This window comes from Necator americanus, chromosome IV (assembly GCF_031761385.1).
Source record: "Necator americanus strain Aroian chromosome IV, whole genome shotgun sequence".
NCBI lineage: Eukaryota > Metazoa > Nematoda > Chromadorea > Rhabditida > Ancylostomatidae > Necator > Necator americanus.
The window spans coordinates 32,928,647-32,948,557 of NC_087374.1; the positions used below are offsets into that span (position 1 = coordinate 32,928,647).

Sequence of the window (19,911 nt, forward strand, 5' to 3'; positions counted from 1 at the left end):
GCAGGACAAAAGTCAGGCATGGAGGAGGTTGTACCGTAACCGTAATAAACCACAGTACACCTCCTGAATAGCTCCTATCAGCTGTGCTAACCAGTAGTGGACAGGAACTCGACGGTATCAGTGAGCGAGAACCAAAATTGGATAAGAGACTATTATTGATTGATTGACAGTGATACTGATATTTAGCGATATTAGGTACCGAAAAAATCCTCACGGAGAGTAGAGAGGCAAAGAAAGAAAAGAAAGAAAAGCGTTGTGCAGCGTTTATTTCTCAAGGTCCGACTGCTTCCTAGAACACAATTAGACCCTTCAGAAATGAGGTCTCGAATGAATCATTTATTCATTTTGATTATTTGTGATTTATTGAGTCATGCGCTCGTTTTCCTCTCTTATCCTTTGATAAGCATGCTTATAGTGCTTTATCGATCGATACCAATTAGGCTGATTCCGACAATCAAGTTCAGTTTTTTTTCTTCTTTGAAACATGCGCTGTACAACTTTCTTCTCGACAGTTACTAGTGGATTGTTCTAAACTGTGAGAGAAAATAAAAAATCCGTACTTGATCCAGTCGTATGTAAGAGAATAGTCATAAGCCAAAAGCAGGTGATAGAAATCACTTGATATTATGTTTACTCGAATAATCGAAAACAAGCGTAAGAAAAAACCGTCCTTCTCTCTTTCCATGAAGAGTGAAATATCTTCTTGGTTATTTCAAGGTGCACATGCATGCAAGGTGTATAACTATAACAGTTCGTCTGACTTCATTACCACCACGAAAATGCTCCACCACCTTATGCTTCACGATCGACCAGAAAAATTCATAGACATCGAAGGAATTGAATTGTGGCCTCCTGTTGCTTACTCCGGTTATCCTCGCTGAGAGACTCTTTAAAAGCAGCGTATCACGAAATTGACGCAAATGGGAACTCTGTGGGTGTATATGGAGTTTGAGGTATACATAGATCACTAGCATGAGCGTGGCTCCACTCAATTCCCCCTAATCATCCTTAAGAAAAAAAACGTCGTGGGAACGTCCACCTATAGCCGAACTTTAGATTTCTTGTGGTGCTGTCTTCGCTCGCCTTCAACTATCAATACAAATTTAAGCGGAACTTCTGTCACTCTTTTTTCATAAATATAAACATTTATGGAACATTTCATCAATATCTTCTTATAATATATCCGAATATTTTGCATCTAGAAAATATTCATGCACGATCGTACATCTGTACTTCATGAGCGTTTATATCCGAACAATTCCCTTTATGTACTTAATTCCCTACATTTTACATTAACAATTTAAAGACATGTTCCAAAGTATTAGATATTAGAAGAATGAGGCGAAGAGGCAAAGATAATAAATACTAGATTAGACTTTTTTTTTGAGTTTTAGTCTTGAGCGAAACCTAAACGAAGAAAATGATATGTAGTATTTTGAAAGGCAAATTTTAACATAATCATCTACTTCAAATAATCTGTAGAAAGTAATTTTAGTAACGAAGAATTGAAAATAAACTAAAAGTGATCTGAAGCGTGAAGCAAGACAGAATATTAGCTGTAGAAGAATAAGCGCAAACGAAAAGAAAGCAAAAATCACAAAGAAGAGTGTTTTTAGAAAAATGATCACTATAGAAGGGAGGTCGAGGTTCAAACAGATTGGAAATTAGTCGCCTCTGCATAACTGAACTAATCTGACAATTGTTTTCATAGTCAACTTCACTATTTGGAGAGATTTCCTGACGGTTTTTCGAAACTCAATTATTTCAAAAAAAAAATAATGTTCACGCAACGTAACCTGAGACTTTACGGAATTGAATTTCTAAAACCTATGGATTCAGATTGTGAGAAGAAAAAGATTGTGAACACAGACTAAGCTCGCCAGAAGAGTGAGAACATAAACATTTTTAGTACTTATATTCTATGTGTTTTGAAGAGAGTTAATCTCTTTTTCAGCCAAGAGAACTTCAAGCAAAGTCGTTAACCGCATTCAGACAAGGAATTAGTTAGAAAACACGTCAACGAATGTTTTTCAAAGTGACATCCCATTAGAAAACACACAAATATGACAATTATATCTTCATTTGTGCTTCGCAGAATTGGAAAATAGTCGCTTGAAGATGTAGAGCGAGCTGTGATCAGTTACTTTCGTCGGCTCACTTTAGCGCGCTTAAGTCCATTGTTTTCGGAGAAGGAATGTAAGGATAATGATGTGATAATAATGTAATGAATAATGTAAGGAAATAGAAATGTGAGAAGTGTGCAAACTTTTGCCCACAAAATGACCGCTTAAATCCCATCACGAAGTTAAATGTGAAAAAAAGCATCATTAGCATTCATCATTATCATTAGGTGAATCATATCGAACTGATATTTCCCATATCGGGAAAGTTAAGACTGTTTTCGAAAATTTTAACAGCATCATGATGTATAATATCGAGCTTATTCTGTCACGTGTGTGTGTGTGTCAGTCACAAAATTCGAAAAGGGGGGTACGACGGGTCCGCCGGCGTCGAGTTGGTGCCTCGACGCCAGAAAGCTATAAAATGGGGTGCAACGGGTCCGGAAGCGCCAGATAGCTACAGAAGGAGTTGCGACGGGTCCGCAGGCGCCAAATAGCTATAGAAGGGGTTGCGACGGGTCCCGCGGCGTAAATAACTTCGTGTGCATGTCGCAAAAGATAAATGGTTGTAGCCGTTTCATAGTCGTGGCCACTGGGCGCGTTGCTTTTCACCTTTATGACTCCTCCGCGTGTCTATTTCCTTCTTCGTTAGGCTCAGATTGGTAGCATGCCCTCCTCAAAAAGTGGAAACACGTATGTAAACGGCTGCTTAAATAGTAGACAACAGTTTACGTGATCTGACGAGGAACGTTATCTTTATCAGTACGATGGTGTCTTTCACGTCATTTTGTGCTAAAACATCATTCCTTGATAACTGTATAATTGTTGTGACAAAACAGGAGGAAAACCAATATTTTGAGTAATGCTTTTAAATTTTGTCTATATTATATTGCTAAGGAGTGTTTGAAGCTGAACTTTGAATGTTCTCTAAATGTAGAACTGACGCGTTTAGAAAGAAGACTATGAAACCTTTCGCCTTTAGTTATAATTAAAAAAGATGAAGAAAGATTGTTAGAGATACACAAGTCTAATTTCACAGAAAACGGCAATAATATTAATTTTCGTTGATCAATGAAGACAACCGAAGCAAACACCACAGAAAGTGTGAAGTCCGGCTTTAGTTGGACGTTCAAACTAGTGAATGTAATAAGTCTGCATGCAAACCGTTCTACTTACAGTACTTTTCTTCACAATTGCTATTATAAAACATAGAAAATTACTACACCATGATATACAGCAAAGACAATTTTTCGACCTAAGTAACCAGGTTCAACGAAGCATCGTAGCATTAAAAATAAGTTAACATGCAAAAGAAGTTGTATGAAAAGCACCAAGCAATAGCGCTCCGCTTGAGTGGCTCCTATAAGCTGTGCTAACCAATTATGAACAAAAATCTGACGCTACAGGTGAGTGAGAACCAAAATAGGATAAAAACTATCATTGACAATGCTATTGGTATAGTACAGTAATACTCAGTCCTGAAAAAATGCCTAAGTGTACTAGACACGTACAGAGAGGAGAGAGAAAGAAATAAAAAGATAGAAAAAGAGGTGCTGTATATTTCCAATGGTCTCAGTGCTTTTAAGAACACAATTCATTCTTGACCGTTGAGAAATGCAACAAATGAATCATTCATTAGTGCGATCATTTGTGATTGTTGAGTCATGTCCTAATTGTCCCCTTTATCTCTTAATAATCTCTTAATAAGCGTGCTAATAGTGTTTCAACAATACCCACCAGGTTGATTTTGCGGATCAGATTCAATTTCTTTCTTGTTTTAAATGGGAGGTGTGGAAGTAACGTCTTGGCAGCTACTAAATAGTTTTTCTAGACTTTTTCAGACGGGGAAGATGGTTAGGGCGGAAATACAGGAAGAAAATAAAGGATTTATTGCAAATTTAATTAGATGTAAAACAACAGCCACAAGTTAAAAGCAGGTGAAAAAATGATTATTTGCGTGAATAAGAGAAAACGTGCGTAAACAAAACATCTCAATCTTTCCATGACTAGTCCAACACCTTGGCTGTTTTGAAGTAGAAACTTTACATAGATCAATTGTTCCCTTAGGGAAACTTGTGATTATGAGGACACCTGTGTTCCCCTCTTTCCTCGTACCAGTAGTACTTCTCCCTGTGCATAAAATGCGGTGCAATGAGCAGTCACTTTAATTTGAGATATTCTTAAGCTACCTTTCTAATGAACAGTAGCCATGGGTGGGACAATTGTGGAGGATTTAGTTCTACTTTCTTCAGAGGCTATAGGAAAGTGATTGAGACTCTACAGTGACCGGCATGACACCGTGGAATTCCATTCCGATGTCCATCTTAATTTGTTGACCTTTCTGCCTCCGATCGTGATTTCTTATCGTACGAAGTACATGAAGCTCTGGAAAACAGCACACTGCAAGTGAAAGAAGTGAAAGAAAGCACTTTAATGCTGCGTTAAAAATTATGCTATCTGTAATTATTAATTGGATATAGTTATTTCGAGTTTACTTTCGAGAAATGGAAGAGGGAGTAAAGGGAGGAAAGGGAGTTTATAACACAACTTATCATTTTTGTTCCTGTTTTGAACAAAACTTGAACTTAGAGAACGATGTGTGGTGTCATGAAAAGCTAGTTTTAACGTCATCATTCGTTTCAAATTTTGTTTAATTAACAAGAATTAAAAATTAACTGAAACTGATTTGAGGCGAAAGAGAATACCTGCTTTAAAAAGAGTGTTTTCAGAACAATGATAGCTATGCCGTAGTTCAAACAAATTGAAAATTACTCCCCTCTGCACAACCGAACTAATCTGATAATTGTTTTCATAGTCAACTTCACTGTTTGAAGTGATTTTCTGCCGGTTATGTTATTCTGATGAGAATTAATTTGCTTTTCAATCAAGAGAATCCCTAGGAAAGGTCGTTTAACACATTTAAACGAGCAATTAGTTCGATAACATGCCAAGGAAAATTTTCTCGAATTAACATCTCATTAAAAACTCACAGATCTAACAACATTAATCATACGTTCATTCATTCCATTTACGTTTGTTCTTGCGATCTCTGGACTGATCTTTTGTTCATCATGCTTTGCATCGAGAGATCGCAAGAGTTCCAGGGATAAATCCTAAAATCTTACGGGCTTTGATGTTGTAGTCATAATAAGTAATAATGTAATCCTTACCATAATCCATTTACTAGAATATACTCTACTCGACGAGCATGTCTTAGGCACGCCATTATGGCGAACCGTGCCTCAATCAAACTCTAATGAATCTCTTTTTGTTCGCCTCATTCATTATTTCAAGCAAGCATTATTTGTGCTAAAAATAAAGTTAGAAGCGTGACAGGCCATCGAATTTACAGATATAGCCTGTGGATTTTAGATATCTCTGGGTCGTATTTCCACTGTTCGGATCAGCCCGCAAGAGTCCATGGAAATCTAACAAAGCAACAAGGAGTGAGTGAGGGTGTCTTATACTGATTTACGAATGCCTGAACGTGTAAGTATTATTATTTTCTCATCTCAAATGCAATTACCACATGTTTATTGAAGATAGTGCTACTATATTCAAGTGAAGGATTTTTTTTTTTGGCCACGCTTGGTCTCACTTGGTGAATTCCTAATCCTTCGTTGTTAGCGGAAGCTCCTCAAGATCAAGTGATGTTGACTTTTCCTGCAAATGTCTAACTTTGTTTTAATTAAAATAAATTGAATAGTATAGGGAAAAAAGTGCATATGAAAAAAGTCCCGAAAAAAGTCCGGATACTGTAACGCGTTCAACTCTGATTCACAATAATTGATGGTTATGAACGTGTGCGCGACTTCGTTTGCAATGACTTGAGGGGTCAAAAGGCCCGCCAAGTCTATGTCTGTATCCTGTCATAAAAATCAGGCACCAAACTTATTGGGTCCCACCACTTATTCGGTGTTGGGATGAAAATCTCGCTCTGCCTTGGGTGATGTCGAACAATCGAGAACATCGAGCCGATGGTGACTCCTTACAATTTCTCTTAACCTTTCCATGTTTAAATCCTAGTTTAACTTAATTTAAATACTTTAGCAATATAATAGTTTACTTTTAACAACACAGAATTCTACAAAACAAGAATTAATGTTGAATATCTTCTTATTTCTATAAACGAAGCTATGAACGATGTACAGATGTTTCTTCTTGTTCTTCCTATCTTCGATTTTTTTGTGAGTCCCTTTCTTTTTTTCTTTTTTTCTTCATCTCTTGTTAATCAATTCCAAGTAACGAAACCGTGAGCTAATTCGAATCGTTACGGTTTTTCTTCGAAAACTCTTTTAATATAGGCGTTTTTGTGTGCACTTTAGTTTCCTAGGCAACCTACCGAGTAATTTATTAAGGTACTTGAAAGTCGAGACATAAAAAAAATCCCTAGCTATTGTCGCTGCTACTTAGTCAATGTCCCTGCATGGAACTAAATCGAGTAAGTTTTACCGCAGAAATCAGGTTTTAACGATGATTTAACGATAATTGTTGCAGATCATCTGAAATATATATCAATTGGTACAGTTTTGATCTCAATCTTGTCTGTTCCTATTTATGCAGAAGAAAAGTATTCACTGTTTGTGTTACTTTGTTTTATTTTTTCCGTTACACTGCATCCACCGACTGCTTCAATCTCATCGCATGTACTTGATATTACTTTTGGACGTCCAGCAGAAGGCGTTACCATTCTCGCTTATGTTGAAGCGACTGATGGATGGAAGCTCATAGGGAATAGGTCAGTTAATTCACTTAAAGGCATCACCCCCCGAATCTGGAGTGGTACGGATTTCCGGTGGAGTATTCGTATACGGGATCGTAGATCATTGAGAGAAGTGTGATTCCGTCCATTTCTTCCTAATTGCTGTAGAAAACGGCCCGGAAGATACGCCTTCGAGCGTTCTGGCGCCCTATTTTCTACAACGAGTTCGATTGGAGCGCGCCAGCCTTGTGCACACGCGCATCTTCCGGGCCGTTTTTAACGGCAATTAAGAAGAAATGGACGGAATCACACCCTTCCCCACAATCTATTATCCCGTGTACAAATACTCCACCTGAAATCCGCACCACCTCAGATTCGTGGTATGCTTCCTTTAATTTATCGGATTTTTAAAGGAGATGACAGTCTAACGAGTAAAATGTGGTTGGGCCAGGGGCCCAATCAGTGGTGGCCTTATTTCTCGAAGTAAGTAATCGAATCAATCAAAAATGGAACCCTAAGGCCTAAGCATTAGTATTAGAGAATCTGTGACATGTGAACTAAAGTTAATAAGAGAGAAGAGTTAGAGCGTCGGGAAATAAGGGCGCCAGTAAGTGCCCCTCCCTCCAACTACATTTTTCCCCAGTCTGGCTACAGTATTTCCTGTAATTTGTTGATTTTTTTCAGCAACATTTTATTGATTCCCATTGCCTATTTTTATGTCCCTAACCATAGACTAACCTTGCCCCACAGAAACATTTTTAGCTTTAGGTTTCCCTATCCAAAAAAACATGTGAGATAGGGATCTAGAAAAAATCTAGAAATAAGAATATGTTCGACTTCAGTGACGGCTCATTCTCTCTATATTCTTCAGCTGTATTAATGTGCTCGAATAAATATGAAAAATGAATGAAATGAAAGAAATATTGTGGATGTTTGCAAACAATGAGGAAGCAAAAATTCTCACAAATTCTTCTCCTAGAAGTGAAATTCCGTTTTAAAATACGAGTATGCTAAAATACTACGAGCATGCTACAATATCAAATAAATAAAAAAATTTAAATAAATAAAATAAATAAATAAAATATATAGAATATAATATAACAAATTTGACTAATTTCCGTTTTCAGTTCAACATCCTCAGATGGTCGCGTACCATGGGTGTCGCCACGTGTATCGTTAAAGACTGGTAACTATAAACTCAAGTTTATGATCGGTGATTATTATAAGAGACTTAATATCACAACATTTTTCCCCTACATTGAGGTGAGCAATAAATTATGCAAGTATAAACGTTAAAGTAAATTCACTTCAGTTTAGTACTGATTAAAAAGTCAGCGCTCTCTCTAACACGATAGCACATATTCAGGTGATATTCTACGTCGCTGATGCCGGCCAACACTATCACGTACCAATCACACTTAGCCCTTATGGTTATTCTACCTATAGAGGATCATAGACCTTAGATATCTGAATTAAAGGCAGCATACCATGACACTGACATGGTATGGATTTCTCATGGAACGTTTTTATACGGGATCGTAGATTATGGAAAACCACACGGTGCAGTTCATCTCTCCGTGATCGTCGAAAGAAACCGCGTGGTAATCTCATTAATTCCTACGAGGCACGTTAGTACGTTTCGTACCCCTCAGCTTTGATTGTTTAACTTGAAAATTTGAAAAGACTAGTGAGAAATTTTTTCACATCAATCCCTTTATATTGTGATTTTTGCCCCTATTGTGTATTAATCGACTGTGCAGCGTACTGGTAAAAGATTTTGCAGTGACTGCACGATCAATGGTTCGAAATCACTTGAGGCTTAGTGAACCTTTTTTTCGAGTATTGATATAAAATCTGTCTGGAGGACAAAACCCCGGGGTTGACTTCTAAACGTGAAACGCGTAAACTTCTCAATGAAGTCGAACGTTGCGTTGGCGGATTTCGGACGGATTGATCAAGCTCTTCATATCCCTATTAACTCTCGAAGACTCCCTCGTTGATGTGGCGTGTGCCCAAGGGGACGCGTTGCAATGCTAGTCGTCGCAAAAAAAAACGGCTGCTTCCGGATCGTTTTTTACAGCTACTGCGAAAAGATGAGCGAAACCACCCGGTTTTCCAGAATCTACGATCCTGTATAGAACCATTCTCACGATATCTTTTGAGATTGAATAAAACAATAGAAAGCGATGAAGACTAAAAACGGCAATCGAAAGAATGAGATATGGAGAATCCATCAAAATATCTGAACCCTTTATTCTCTGTTGTACTGGTTGGTGGTTTCTTTTCTTGAGACTTCTCACGACAGACTTACAGTTTAGACGAATTACTTGAACAAGAACTTCTCTTGCATCCCTACCTCGTTTCCTTATCGGAAAGCGAACACGGATACAGCATCCAGTCGAAATGATGAATTTGTCGACTTGAGGAGATGGATAGCGGAAAAATTGAGCGCTGACACGAACACTCTCCAATGATTGATGTATATCTGATTTCCGATATGTTTACAGTATCGCTGGTGATTTCTTTGAAAAATCTTGAAGGATTTTGAAAAACGATAGAAGTACATCTCTTTTCCTCTCAGGAAAAAATAAATTGAAAAAAATGGGGAAAAGCATTGGAATTTGAGATGCACACGAGGATACAGGGAGAAGTCTTTCGGTAACGTGCTTAGGTCTTCGACGTTTTGATGTTTATAAGGGCGTCATAAGAAGGCAATTAGGTTTCGATTATGCCTTTAAGTGAGCCGTTGCCGACATAAAAAAAGAAGTTAGTGAATAGTTGTAAAAGTAAAATAAAGCAACTGGTAAAATAGAAGTAAAAAAATGAGGAAGACCCCTCCTGGTTGATAACCGTTTTTCTACGCCTTTAAAAAAGCAAATCTCTATCCGAAGGTGAGCGGCAGCAAAGCGCTGGAAAAAATTTCCCCTCAAATTTCCCCTGAACCGTTGCCTAGAGTTCATTGATGAGAAACTACCGTATCACAGAAAAAATTAAGGTTAGACAGTCCTGGCGCATTCCAAACCTATCTATCAACGTCAAATTTTTTCACACCAATCCCCTTATATTGTGATTTTTGCCCCTACTGTGTACATATTTATCAGCAGTGCAACGTGCTGGTAAAACATTTTGCAGTGACTGCACGATCGATGGTTCGAAATTACTCAAGGCCTAGTGAACCTTTTTTTTCGAGTGTCGATGAATTGATATCGAAATTGTCTGGGAAGAATAAAAACACAGGGTTGGCTTCTGAACGTGAAACGCGTAAACTTCTGAACTGAAGTCGAACGTTACGTTGGCGGATCTCGAACGGATTGATCAAGCTCTTTATACCTCACTTTTATACAGTGAATGGCGTAAATCGCCTTATAAATAAAAGAGTGCGACGAGTCCTCGCTGAAGCTCCCTCTACAGTTTGCAGAAAACTCCCCGGACCTCTTTTTTTTGTTATTTCGCAGCTATTCACTATTTTTTCGTGTATTAGTGCCTTAGTGGTCGGTTTTAGGTGGTCTCAACGGCTCCCTTTACCTCCAATTTCATCGCTTGCTTTGCTCTTAGGATAGCTCTGTGATCCTTTTTTCTGGGGACTTAATTTTTATCTCATTTTTAATGCATTTGTGCATGACTAACGCTTTTCGTAAACGCAATCACAGTAAGATCATAAAATCAGTTTCGGAAGAAGGCTAACGCACTGATACAACAGAAATAGAGCAGAAATTCCTGCAAATTCACGACTTTCAGGATATGTCCTGCACCGGAAAAATATGCTGTACAAGTAAAAAAAAACTTTTTTTTATAAAAGTAGTACGGAAAGTAAAAATCGTGTATATTTTTAAAAAATGGGAAAAAAGTAAATCTCTACAAAATATGATCTTACGGAAACCCTAAAAGCAAAACAAACGATGGAAATGAGTAGTACTTCGTCGAAACTATGTAGGTAATCTTATTCGTCCACTATTATTTAGAAAAAATTGAAAAACTATGAAAAACAAATAGAAAAAAGATCCGTAGGGTTTCCCTTCATACAGTAGAGAGAGCTCAGCGTACTCCAGCTTCATCGAGTCGTGCTGCAGAAAATAAGATTCTGGCGCATCTGATAATAATAGTCAACTAATGAAAACTGACTATAATTGTGGATGTCGCCAGTTTTTTACTTTATTTTTTTTCCTTAATTTTTTTAAAATGAAGAGATCCGCCTCTCCACTAATTTTTGTTCAGAACTTGCTTATAATGGGACCGTAAACTCATCGAAACCTTTCTAACCTGATATTTTCCATACATACTTTTCAGCTCCTCCTTATCGGTCGTTCCAAGATCTTTGAATGCCTTCTCGATCTGTTTATATTGTCATTAATATGGAATAGCGAAAATCTTCAAAAAAAGAAGAAAGGTCATGTTACCTCGGAAATTTCGTCTTCCCTTTCCTTTTCACGTAATGCATCATCTGTTTTGAGATCGTAAATTCTTCGGAAAAATTCTTTTACCTGGAAAAAAATGTTTAATAGAAGAATAATTTGCAAAACAGAATCAATCTGTTTCTTTTTCTTAGATAATTTCGGATCTTTTTCGAATTTTAATAAGATTTAGAAAGCGAATAGAAATGGAACAGCCAGATGTGTCATGAAGCCAAAGAGACTTTTCACTACCGGTAATTTTACTTCAGTAGTAAATTCGAGTGTTTTTGGGCCCTTCTCTGATCCCTAAGGGGACGTTTTTGAAGTTTCTAGATGTTTCTATTTGTTGCTTTCATTCGTTTGACGTGGAGAAAACTCACCTTCCCTGATAGCGCCTTGAAAAACTCAGTACTTTTTTAAAAATAGTGTGAAAATTCGCGATTATTATGGTTTTAACCCTCCTATGGTTCTCTTTAAAACATTTCTGTTTATGTGATCTAGGACTAAGCTTTCCTTTAAAATAGGTTTTTAGTTTTTTTCCTACCATCAGATTTTTTTAAAAATGTTTTTTCTTCTAAAATATAGCACTTCACTGTCGCCTTTAGACTTATTAAACGCATCACCCTACGAATCTGAGGTGGTGCGCGTTTCAGGTGGGTCATGACCATACGAGGTTGTAGATTATGGAAAGGAGGATGATTTCGTCTATTTCTTCCTAATTGCCGTAAAAAATGGTCTGGAAGATGCGGTTTCGGGCGTTCCAGGGCGCTATTTTCCACAACGAGTTCGATTGGAGCGCGCCAGCCCTGTGTTCGCGCCGCAACTTCTGGCCAGCAACTAGGAAGAAATGGACGGATTCACCTTACTGCCCATAGTCTACGATCGCCTATAGGCATAACCTACCTGAAACCCGCACAGCCCCGGATTCGTGGGGAGGGGGGTGCCTTCAACTAAGAGTAACCGGTCATAAACCAGAAATATGTGCCAGTGGAACGTTACACTGTATCAAGAATATAGTTCTGTACTTTCCCGAATCGGTTCTGGTTGGTGGTTTGACTTTAGTGGATGATGAATGAGAAAACAGTTTAATGTTGGCCATAAAATACATACACTTTCACTTCCAACTACCTTTTCAATTTGCTAGTGCCATACTGTAGCGACGGCGTTAAAAAGGCCGGTTTCTGAACGTTTCTTTTTTAAAAACGCAAATTCATTCATTGGCAAAATTCTTTCTTCGCTAATAGAAGAAGATTAGCAAAAAATTTTAGGTGAATTTTAGATTTTTCTCTCAATATTACTTCTTGTTTCTGAAGGAAAAGTAAAGAGAGGTAAAAATTTTGATGAAGCGTACTGAGTAAAAGTGACAGCGAGGCCGGAAGAGATCCAGAATTTCGTTAATTCGTTTCTGATAAAAAAAGATATAAGGTTTCAGACTTCTCAGCGACGGTGATACTTCTTGAATTTTCATCAGTTAACTGAAATTTGTAAAATGGAATATTCGGAGGAAAAAAAAGTAAACCATACCTTAGGACCTGCACTACCGATTTGCTCATTTGCGTAGTCTAACAGTTGTTGCATCGGTGTCATTACCTCCTCCGGAAGTTTCTAGAACGAAAACTACTTTTTTTGTATTTTTCAAGCATTTTTAGCCAACAACAAACGTGTTTCACCCAAAACAATCCACAACTCACTTCTGATTCATTTGTCATATGTTTATGAAGATGCGTAAGATCTCTGAGAAGTAGTACAGCCTTAAATTTTTTTCTTTGAAATTGAAACGTTTGTAAAGTTCTACTTGCATATCTTACCATAACAAAATCATTTATTTGTTCATCAACCGTATTTGCTTGAGGTGTAGCTGGAAATAGTGACAAAATTGAGAATGATCTAAAAACAACATGAGAAAATAAAAACAAAAATAAGAATGTTGGCAAGGCAGGGTTTGGCGAAAATTGTTTCCCAAATGGGCCTCGCCTTCTAAGTAGACCATGTCTCGTCTTCTTTACATCTTCCTCAACTATTTTTTCCTTTTTTTCAACTCATTTTATCGCTGTTGAAAGTATGATGAAGGAAGATAAGGAACTTAATTAAGTAATACAAAAATAAAGAAAAATAATAATTCGCGATGCGGTTGGAAAAAATACTAAAAACTTTGAAGTAAAGCTTATGAACGAGTACATTTGTAGGTATGATAGAATAGAAAATGTACAAAATTCCTCACTTCTACTTCTTTTTTTCGTTTAGCATTGTGTAGAAAAATTTTCTAACATATAAGTATCTTACCATCAACCGGATTCTCTGATTCAGACAGTACTGGAACGCTGCAAAGAAATGTACAGCATATGACGAAAAGTAACATTCTCCTGAAATTGTACGTGAAGAACTGTAACGAAAGGAGCAAAAGGAGCAAAAACTGTAAAATATATGAGAGTCACTGCAAGAGAACCTTTTGCACCGAAATGCCACATTGAAAGAGAAACAAATAACTAAAACGTGACATAGGAATGATCACATCATATATAGCAAGATGTGATTCTTTTTTTTTTTGTGTTTTCTTTTACGTATTACACTCAGCCTAGAAGGGAACTGTTTTCGGAAACTTGAAAAACCACTCCAGAATGTAAAAAGAACATCTTCCAGACGATTTCAAAAAGTGTTCATTGCTCTATCGGTGTAATTATTCCGTTAAACATCGTGACTATCAACATATGAAAAACTGATTTATGATCATTTACGGTATACCATTGAACTATTTGCTAAATTGTTATTTATATTCTTATGTTAGTTCTGGACCCCTGCAAACTCCTGTACATTGAAATGGCTTCATTGAAGAACGAGAGAAATTTGGTTGAAAAATTTTTCCCGTGGACACACATCAAACTAATCACACTTCGACTTCTATTAATCTTACAATCAATCCCCAGTTTTTTTTTCATCTGAACGTTTCGAATGTTTTCGAATATGAATTGTGTTGAGATCAAAAAGTAAGACATTTATCGTCGTTACAGCTTATCAAACTCGATACTACGAAATTTATCATCGTTTTTTGATAACTTGTGCAAAATGGAATTTTCGAGGAGCAGTAAATACGCTCCCGCCGAATTCGTGGCGAATGTCACCGAGAAATTAAGTGTGTGGTGTGTATGTTCCGGAAGAGACGCCAACATCCCTCGACAAAGCCACACTTGGTTATAGAGACGCAGAGAATTACACGGTTACAAAGAAATATTATAGAGAAAAGAATTTTGAAAGTTCCCGAAATTAATGAATAATTTAAAACAATTATTTACTATTAGCTACTTATTAACATATTATATTTTGTTTGGTGGTACTGAGTGAAGGAGCGAATTTTGTATAGATGTTACTTTAATCATGTGTAGAAATCTTAAAGAAAATCAGAGATACAGGAGGTCCCACCCTTAAGCACATATTTACTTTCCATATAACCAGCTTTTTATCACTTTCTTCCGTTCCTACTCCTTCACCTCTTCCACAACTGCCAAAACAACGTAGGCACCAAAAAGCTTGGAATTCACAGAACTCCGATAATCCTCATCTTCCGTTACTCCTGAAAACTGATCCGTTTTCGACAAAAATTGTCATATGCGTGTTTTCAAGCTATGGGATGCATATTTCCTTCATATTTTACGTGAGGGGTTCTCTTGCTTCCGATATGGCTGAAAATTTGAGGTCACCTTAGATCACAAGGTATTTCCTCAAATTTTCGTCAGAAAATTCCAATGGACGTGTCTGACTCTTCAAAACGATTTAGGAGCTCGTGAGTTATATCTTAGCCAGTGGTGCAGCGTACGATCAGCGGTAGGTAGGCACAGTCAGCTATTTAGTTGGCAACGATACGCTCCATCACCAATCGCCTCGCTAAGGCATGACAAGGATGCTCGAAAATCCAACGGGACCCTCTTACACGCACCCGGAATTTTTGCAAAAGTTAATCACTGTGGTACGTATTGGATGCAATGAAAATCTCGGGAATCCTGCCCTTAGCAGTCTGAAAATTGGGAATGGGTCCATTGAAGGACGAGAAGAAAGTTTTTCATAGGTTCTACATCGTGCAGGTAATTTAAAGAACCAGGAGGAGAACTAGGAGGATGACAAATCTAATAATGGATGTGTTGTGGAAATCCGGTGCAGATATGCCTTTTAAATACCCATTTTTAATCGTATTGCTTCTATCATAAAAATCAACATTTTTCTGCGTGATAGGGTAGTTTGGCAGGAAATTACTGTATGTCCCAGTACAAGAACAACATGCGGATTTCATGTGGATACGGCAGGAACGTTCGAATGTAGCAAGCCCTGCTTTCCTATCGTTGACGCTTTCAACTAAATAATGAGTAATTGAAACACGTCGTTATCTCATCGAAACGACTCCAAAATGTTAAAAACATCATAAAAAATGCAGCACACAGGGAAAAATTGAGTGAGTATCTATTTATGTTTGTTTTGAAGAAAAACTAGAGCTAGCGAAGGAACTACTAATTGCGATACAAGTGAAAATAGTTGATTTTGTAAAAAAAAAATTGCTACCTAAATATTACGCGGGATATTGAAAAGAAACTAGAAAAGAAAACACTCCAGAACGTTGTGAATCAAAGCGCAAGAGATCAGCCCCCGACGGTTACAATGAAGCCTTTATAATTATGCAACAGATACCTTGTACACTACCTTCCAGTGACTAGAATATAAATCAAGAACCAACATACTGAAGATAATCAACTAATAAGCGAGCTACTGAATCCTATGGAATCATAAGAACAACCCATCGGCACAATAGGATGGAACATTGCGAAATTCTTGTGTCTAAATAGACCGTGGATCTTTTGCAGGATTATTGTGACGGATAGAAAATACAGATGGTGTAGAACCTGTTTAAGGTGATGGTTTGAACTGCAAATTACGTCTCCTTGTCACCATATGCACTTATTAACGGACATGGAATCACTTCTGCATCTGGAAAAAAGTGGACAAACAGGAACGATCACTACCCAAGCAATTTCATCGAAAACCCCGAATGTATAGGTGTAACGGCATTTGTTGAGGGGAATAAAGTTCCTTACTTCATTTCGTACGGGATGATGTTGATGTTGAAGTATCGGCCTGAATGACCTAATAGGAACGCTTGGAAATCGGTTATTAACAGCAGCGTTGGGGCTTCAACCCAACAAAAACGGTGAACGTCACGCGGTAAAGCAATTTATCATAAATCCTGTGTAGTTTCTTTTTCTGGATTCCTTTTCATGTGTTTATTCATGTGGTCATGTTCAAATGAATAAATTGAGTAATTTTGGGAGGTGTGTTGTGCTTGACATGGAAACTAGCAAAGCTTCCACAATCTTATATCTTTTACTCCACAAATGTGTTCGATCCGGTCAACTAGTCTCCAACCTTCGTCTGTCATACACTCTCTCCTCCATTTGGCTTGCCTCCATAATCAATGTGGGTCAAAGGTGCCTCGCTCCCATCCTCTTTCAACTCATTTGTTGCAAGTTGAGTGTACTGTACTGTACAGTGTATCCAAATCAGTCGCGGGTGTTGCCCACGACCACTTGACACCTCCAGGCCAGACTACATTGAGAGTAGATCTCATGTCCGGTACGACTTTTTCAGTAGGCGCGTGGGAAAGATTTCCAATTGCAATGTATTACGGTAGCTTTCCCGCGCCAGCCACAGCATATAAGAGCTGGCGCCGAGCACTCAAATCCAGTTCCTTTCTTTCCTTTTTTGTGTGCGTTCCCTGTCGTGCTTTGAATATCGCTTTTTTCTCGAGTGCACACCATCTACCACTTTCGGCCGCATAAGTATTTATTATTTCAATTTAATAGTTGCGGCATACTGTATGTATCTCCACGACTGCACAGCAAAAACATTTTTTCTGCATTTGCCCACTCTCAAACATGTGTACTCTTTATTCCTTCCAACTTTTTATTTCAATAAAATTCTACAGTGTACAAAGAGGCAAAGTGGTGTAAGAATACACCGTTGAAGAACGCTCAAAACAGACTTCTAGTTGTAACATCAGCATTTTCCTTCAAATCCTGTCTTTGTTGCACGAATAATTCATGAATATCGTGATGTTCCAATGCAATGTAATTTCGAATATTTCTTTGCGGTGTGCTACATGGTAGTAACGAATGTAACGACATGTTGTTTAACGGAGTTGCCACATAGTTGCCTTTTGTTGAAAGCGAGGATTGCAATCCTGAAATAGCCCGGAGAAATAAATCCTGTTTGTCAGAAGGACAGAGAAAAAGTTTGATACGCTTCAAAGAAATATCCAGTCTCCCATGTCAGAACTTCCATAAAACAAATCCGCCATCCATTACGCAACGAGGCTATTTCCAAAAGATGAGATACAATAAGATGTAATGACACCATGATTCCAGCATTCACACAACTCTGTAATTAACTAATTATACACTGTTTTTTTTAAATAGCAGGGCAAACCTGGATGTGGAGGTGGAGACAGTTCTTGTATACAGAATGTTGCGGCAGCAGCTAAATACTTCTTGTTATTGTTTCATCTTAGTTTGAAAAACTATATTCGACTGCATCTGCAGTGGTTTACATTTTAGTACATGTAATTATTGTTACATTTAGCATTCGTAGAGAAAAAGAAAACAATTCTTTGATTTTCCAAATAAAACTTTTTTAAAATTTTTTCCAAACACTTCCAAATAAAACGAACGAAACGATAAAAAGTGAAACATCAATGTAAACTTTCAAATGCCTCCAAGTACAGCATGCTTGCTCTGATGAGTTCGTCTCACAAATTTTCCACAAAATATCAACCTGAGAAACAACACAGCAGTGGCGGAAAATAATGTTTCTACTAGCAAAATTGCTTATTGCGCAGTAAACGTTTCCCATTAATTCCGTTGGAACACATTACCGAGAACGCGAACCTTGGAACCGGCTGTAGACGTCCATGAACAAATGTAAATGCTAATGTGTTTAATGTGACAAGATAATAGAAACGAATAAGATTTAGTTACCTTTAACTTTCTGCGTATACGAAAATATGTAACTGTGTTAAGAAACACAATCAATATGCACAATAAAGAAGAGAAACCAAAATTCACACATCGAAATAAAACGCTACATCTCGACTTTGGCGCAGTAAATGAAAGCATGTAGGGGTTGAAAATAATATAGCAATCACCTGATGTAAAAATTAATTTATGTATAATATATAGTACTCAACAGAGTTGATATGAACACTTTTAACACTCTTACCCCATAAAAACACGATAGTATGAAGGAAAGAGAGAGCCAAAAAGCAGGATATGGAAATAACGAAATTTTTTCCCGCAAAAGCGACACTGAAAATGCTTTGCATTTGATTGTTCTTTTGTTTATCCCTATAGTTCTGTCACTTCTCACATTATCTGTTAAGATGAAAAAAAAAAACTGGAAAGAAAAATGATATACTGACTGATATTTTACAGGCCATTGAATAGCTACCAGACGGTTTATGGCGATCTCCAAATGTCCATATAACTTAGAATACCAAAAGAAGGTTGCAAGGTGACCCATCATTCGTTCAATAAAAGGTGGCGTTGCAGATGTGCCAAGTCCCCATCTGAAGTAAAAAAAAAGGTTCGCACATATTTTCGTAAGAGTAAAACACTAATATATTAGAAATTAGAAATTTTTCAAGTTATCTGTTTGTAACTCACAGTAATGTTAGCAGTCCTGAACAAATAGCAGTAATCAGTAGATTCCCCAGGTTAAGTGTAAGAAGAAAGACAAGAATGTAACCAAACGGTTTATGAAACCACGATTTCGTCACGATTTTAATGATGATGAAGATATTCATAGTACTCCCAAGTAGGGCATACTGAAATCCACAGTCTTTAACGGCAAATTACAAGTAAAGAGTACAGTAGAAATTCAAGTTTCGTGGCTATTCCGACCATCCACTGATGAGGATTAAATTGAAAATTCCTTCACTCACTGTTGATATAACTGATCCAGCTAAAATGTGGCTATTCCGTTCATCCACTGATGATGTGACGTCACCCATTCGAAATGAAGTAAGAAACGCAAGAGGGTGAAGGTACACTTGTCCCAATCCAACTTGGTGGTTCAAAACTTGAAGTTTTAAGCAAAATCGAACCGAGATAACTAGGATTCCGACATTTTCGTAAACAACAACATGAATGTTCTATCGATACGTTGTTACGCAACAAAGCATATTAAAGGCTTCACCACACAAATCTGAGGTACGGATTTCCGGTGCAGTATTCGTATACGGGATCGTAGATTATTGAGAGAAGGGTGATTCCGTTCATTTCTTCCTAATTGCCGTAGAAAACGGTCCGGAAGATACGGATTCGAGCGTTCCGGCGCACTATTTTCTAGGAGTTCGATTGGACCGCGCCAACCTTGTGCACGCGCCGTTTTTTTTTACGGCAATTAGGAAGAAATGGACGGAATCACCCCCCTCTCCATAATCTACTATGCCGTATACGAATACTCCACCTGAAATCTCAGATTCTTGGTTTGATACCTTTAACCAGCCACTTTTGTAATAAAATGAACACTGAAGTATGCATGTCTAGAAAGAATTTAGTTTTTCACCTGAATTTTTGGAGTACCCTTTCTTTCCAGAATCCAGGTAGCTGACAAATTGTGACCAATGATTCTTTTCTAGCCATTATAACAAACGTGAAAGTTT

At 37.6% G+C, this 19,911-nt stretch overlaps 1 protein-coding gene across 2 annotated transcripts; it reads right to left on the minus strand.

The window, feature by feature from the left end:
- Window positions 1-5,729: 5,729 nt before the first annotated feature.
- On the minus strand, window positions 5,730-19,257 carry RB195_003509 (uncharacterized protein; the record flags this gene model as incomplete). Of its 2 annotated transcripts, XM_064201190.1 has the most annotated exons (10): window positions 5,730-5,783; window positions 11,083-11,154; window positions 11,220-11,303; window positions 12,738-12,818; window positions 12,905-12,964; window positions 13,022-13,071; window positions 13,497-13,576; window positions 18,667-18,813; window positions 18,911-19,071; window positions 19,189-19,257. In XM_064201190.1, the coding sequence occupies 10 exons, from the start codon at window positions 19,255-19,257 to the stop codon at window positions 5,730-5,732; spliced, it is 858 nt and encodes a 285-aa protein (XP_064057071.1). The 2 variants fall into 2 exon arrangements, with proteins under 2 accessions (XP_064057071.1, XP_064057072.1); XM_064201191.1 differs by lacking the exons at window positions 18,667-18,813; window positions 18,911-19,071; window positions 19,189-19,257 and having other exon boundaries at window positions 13,497-13,572.
- Window positions 19,258-19,911: the final 654 nt, after the last annotated feature.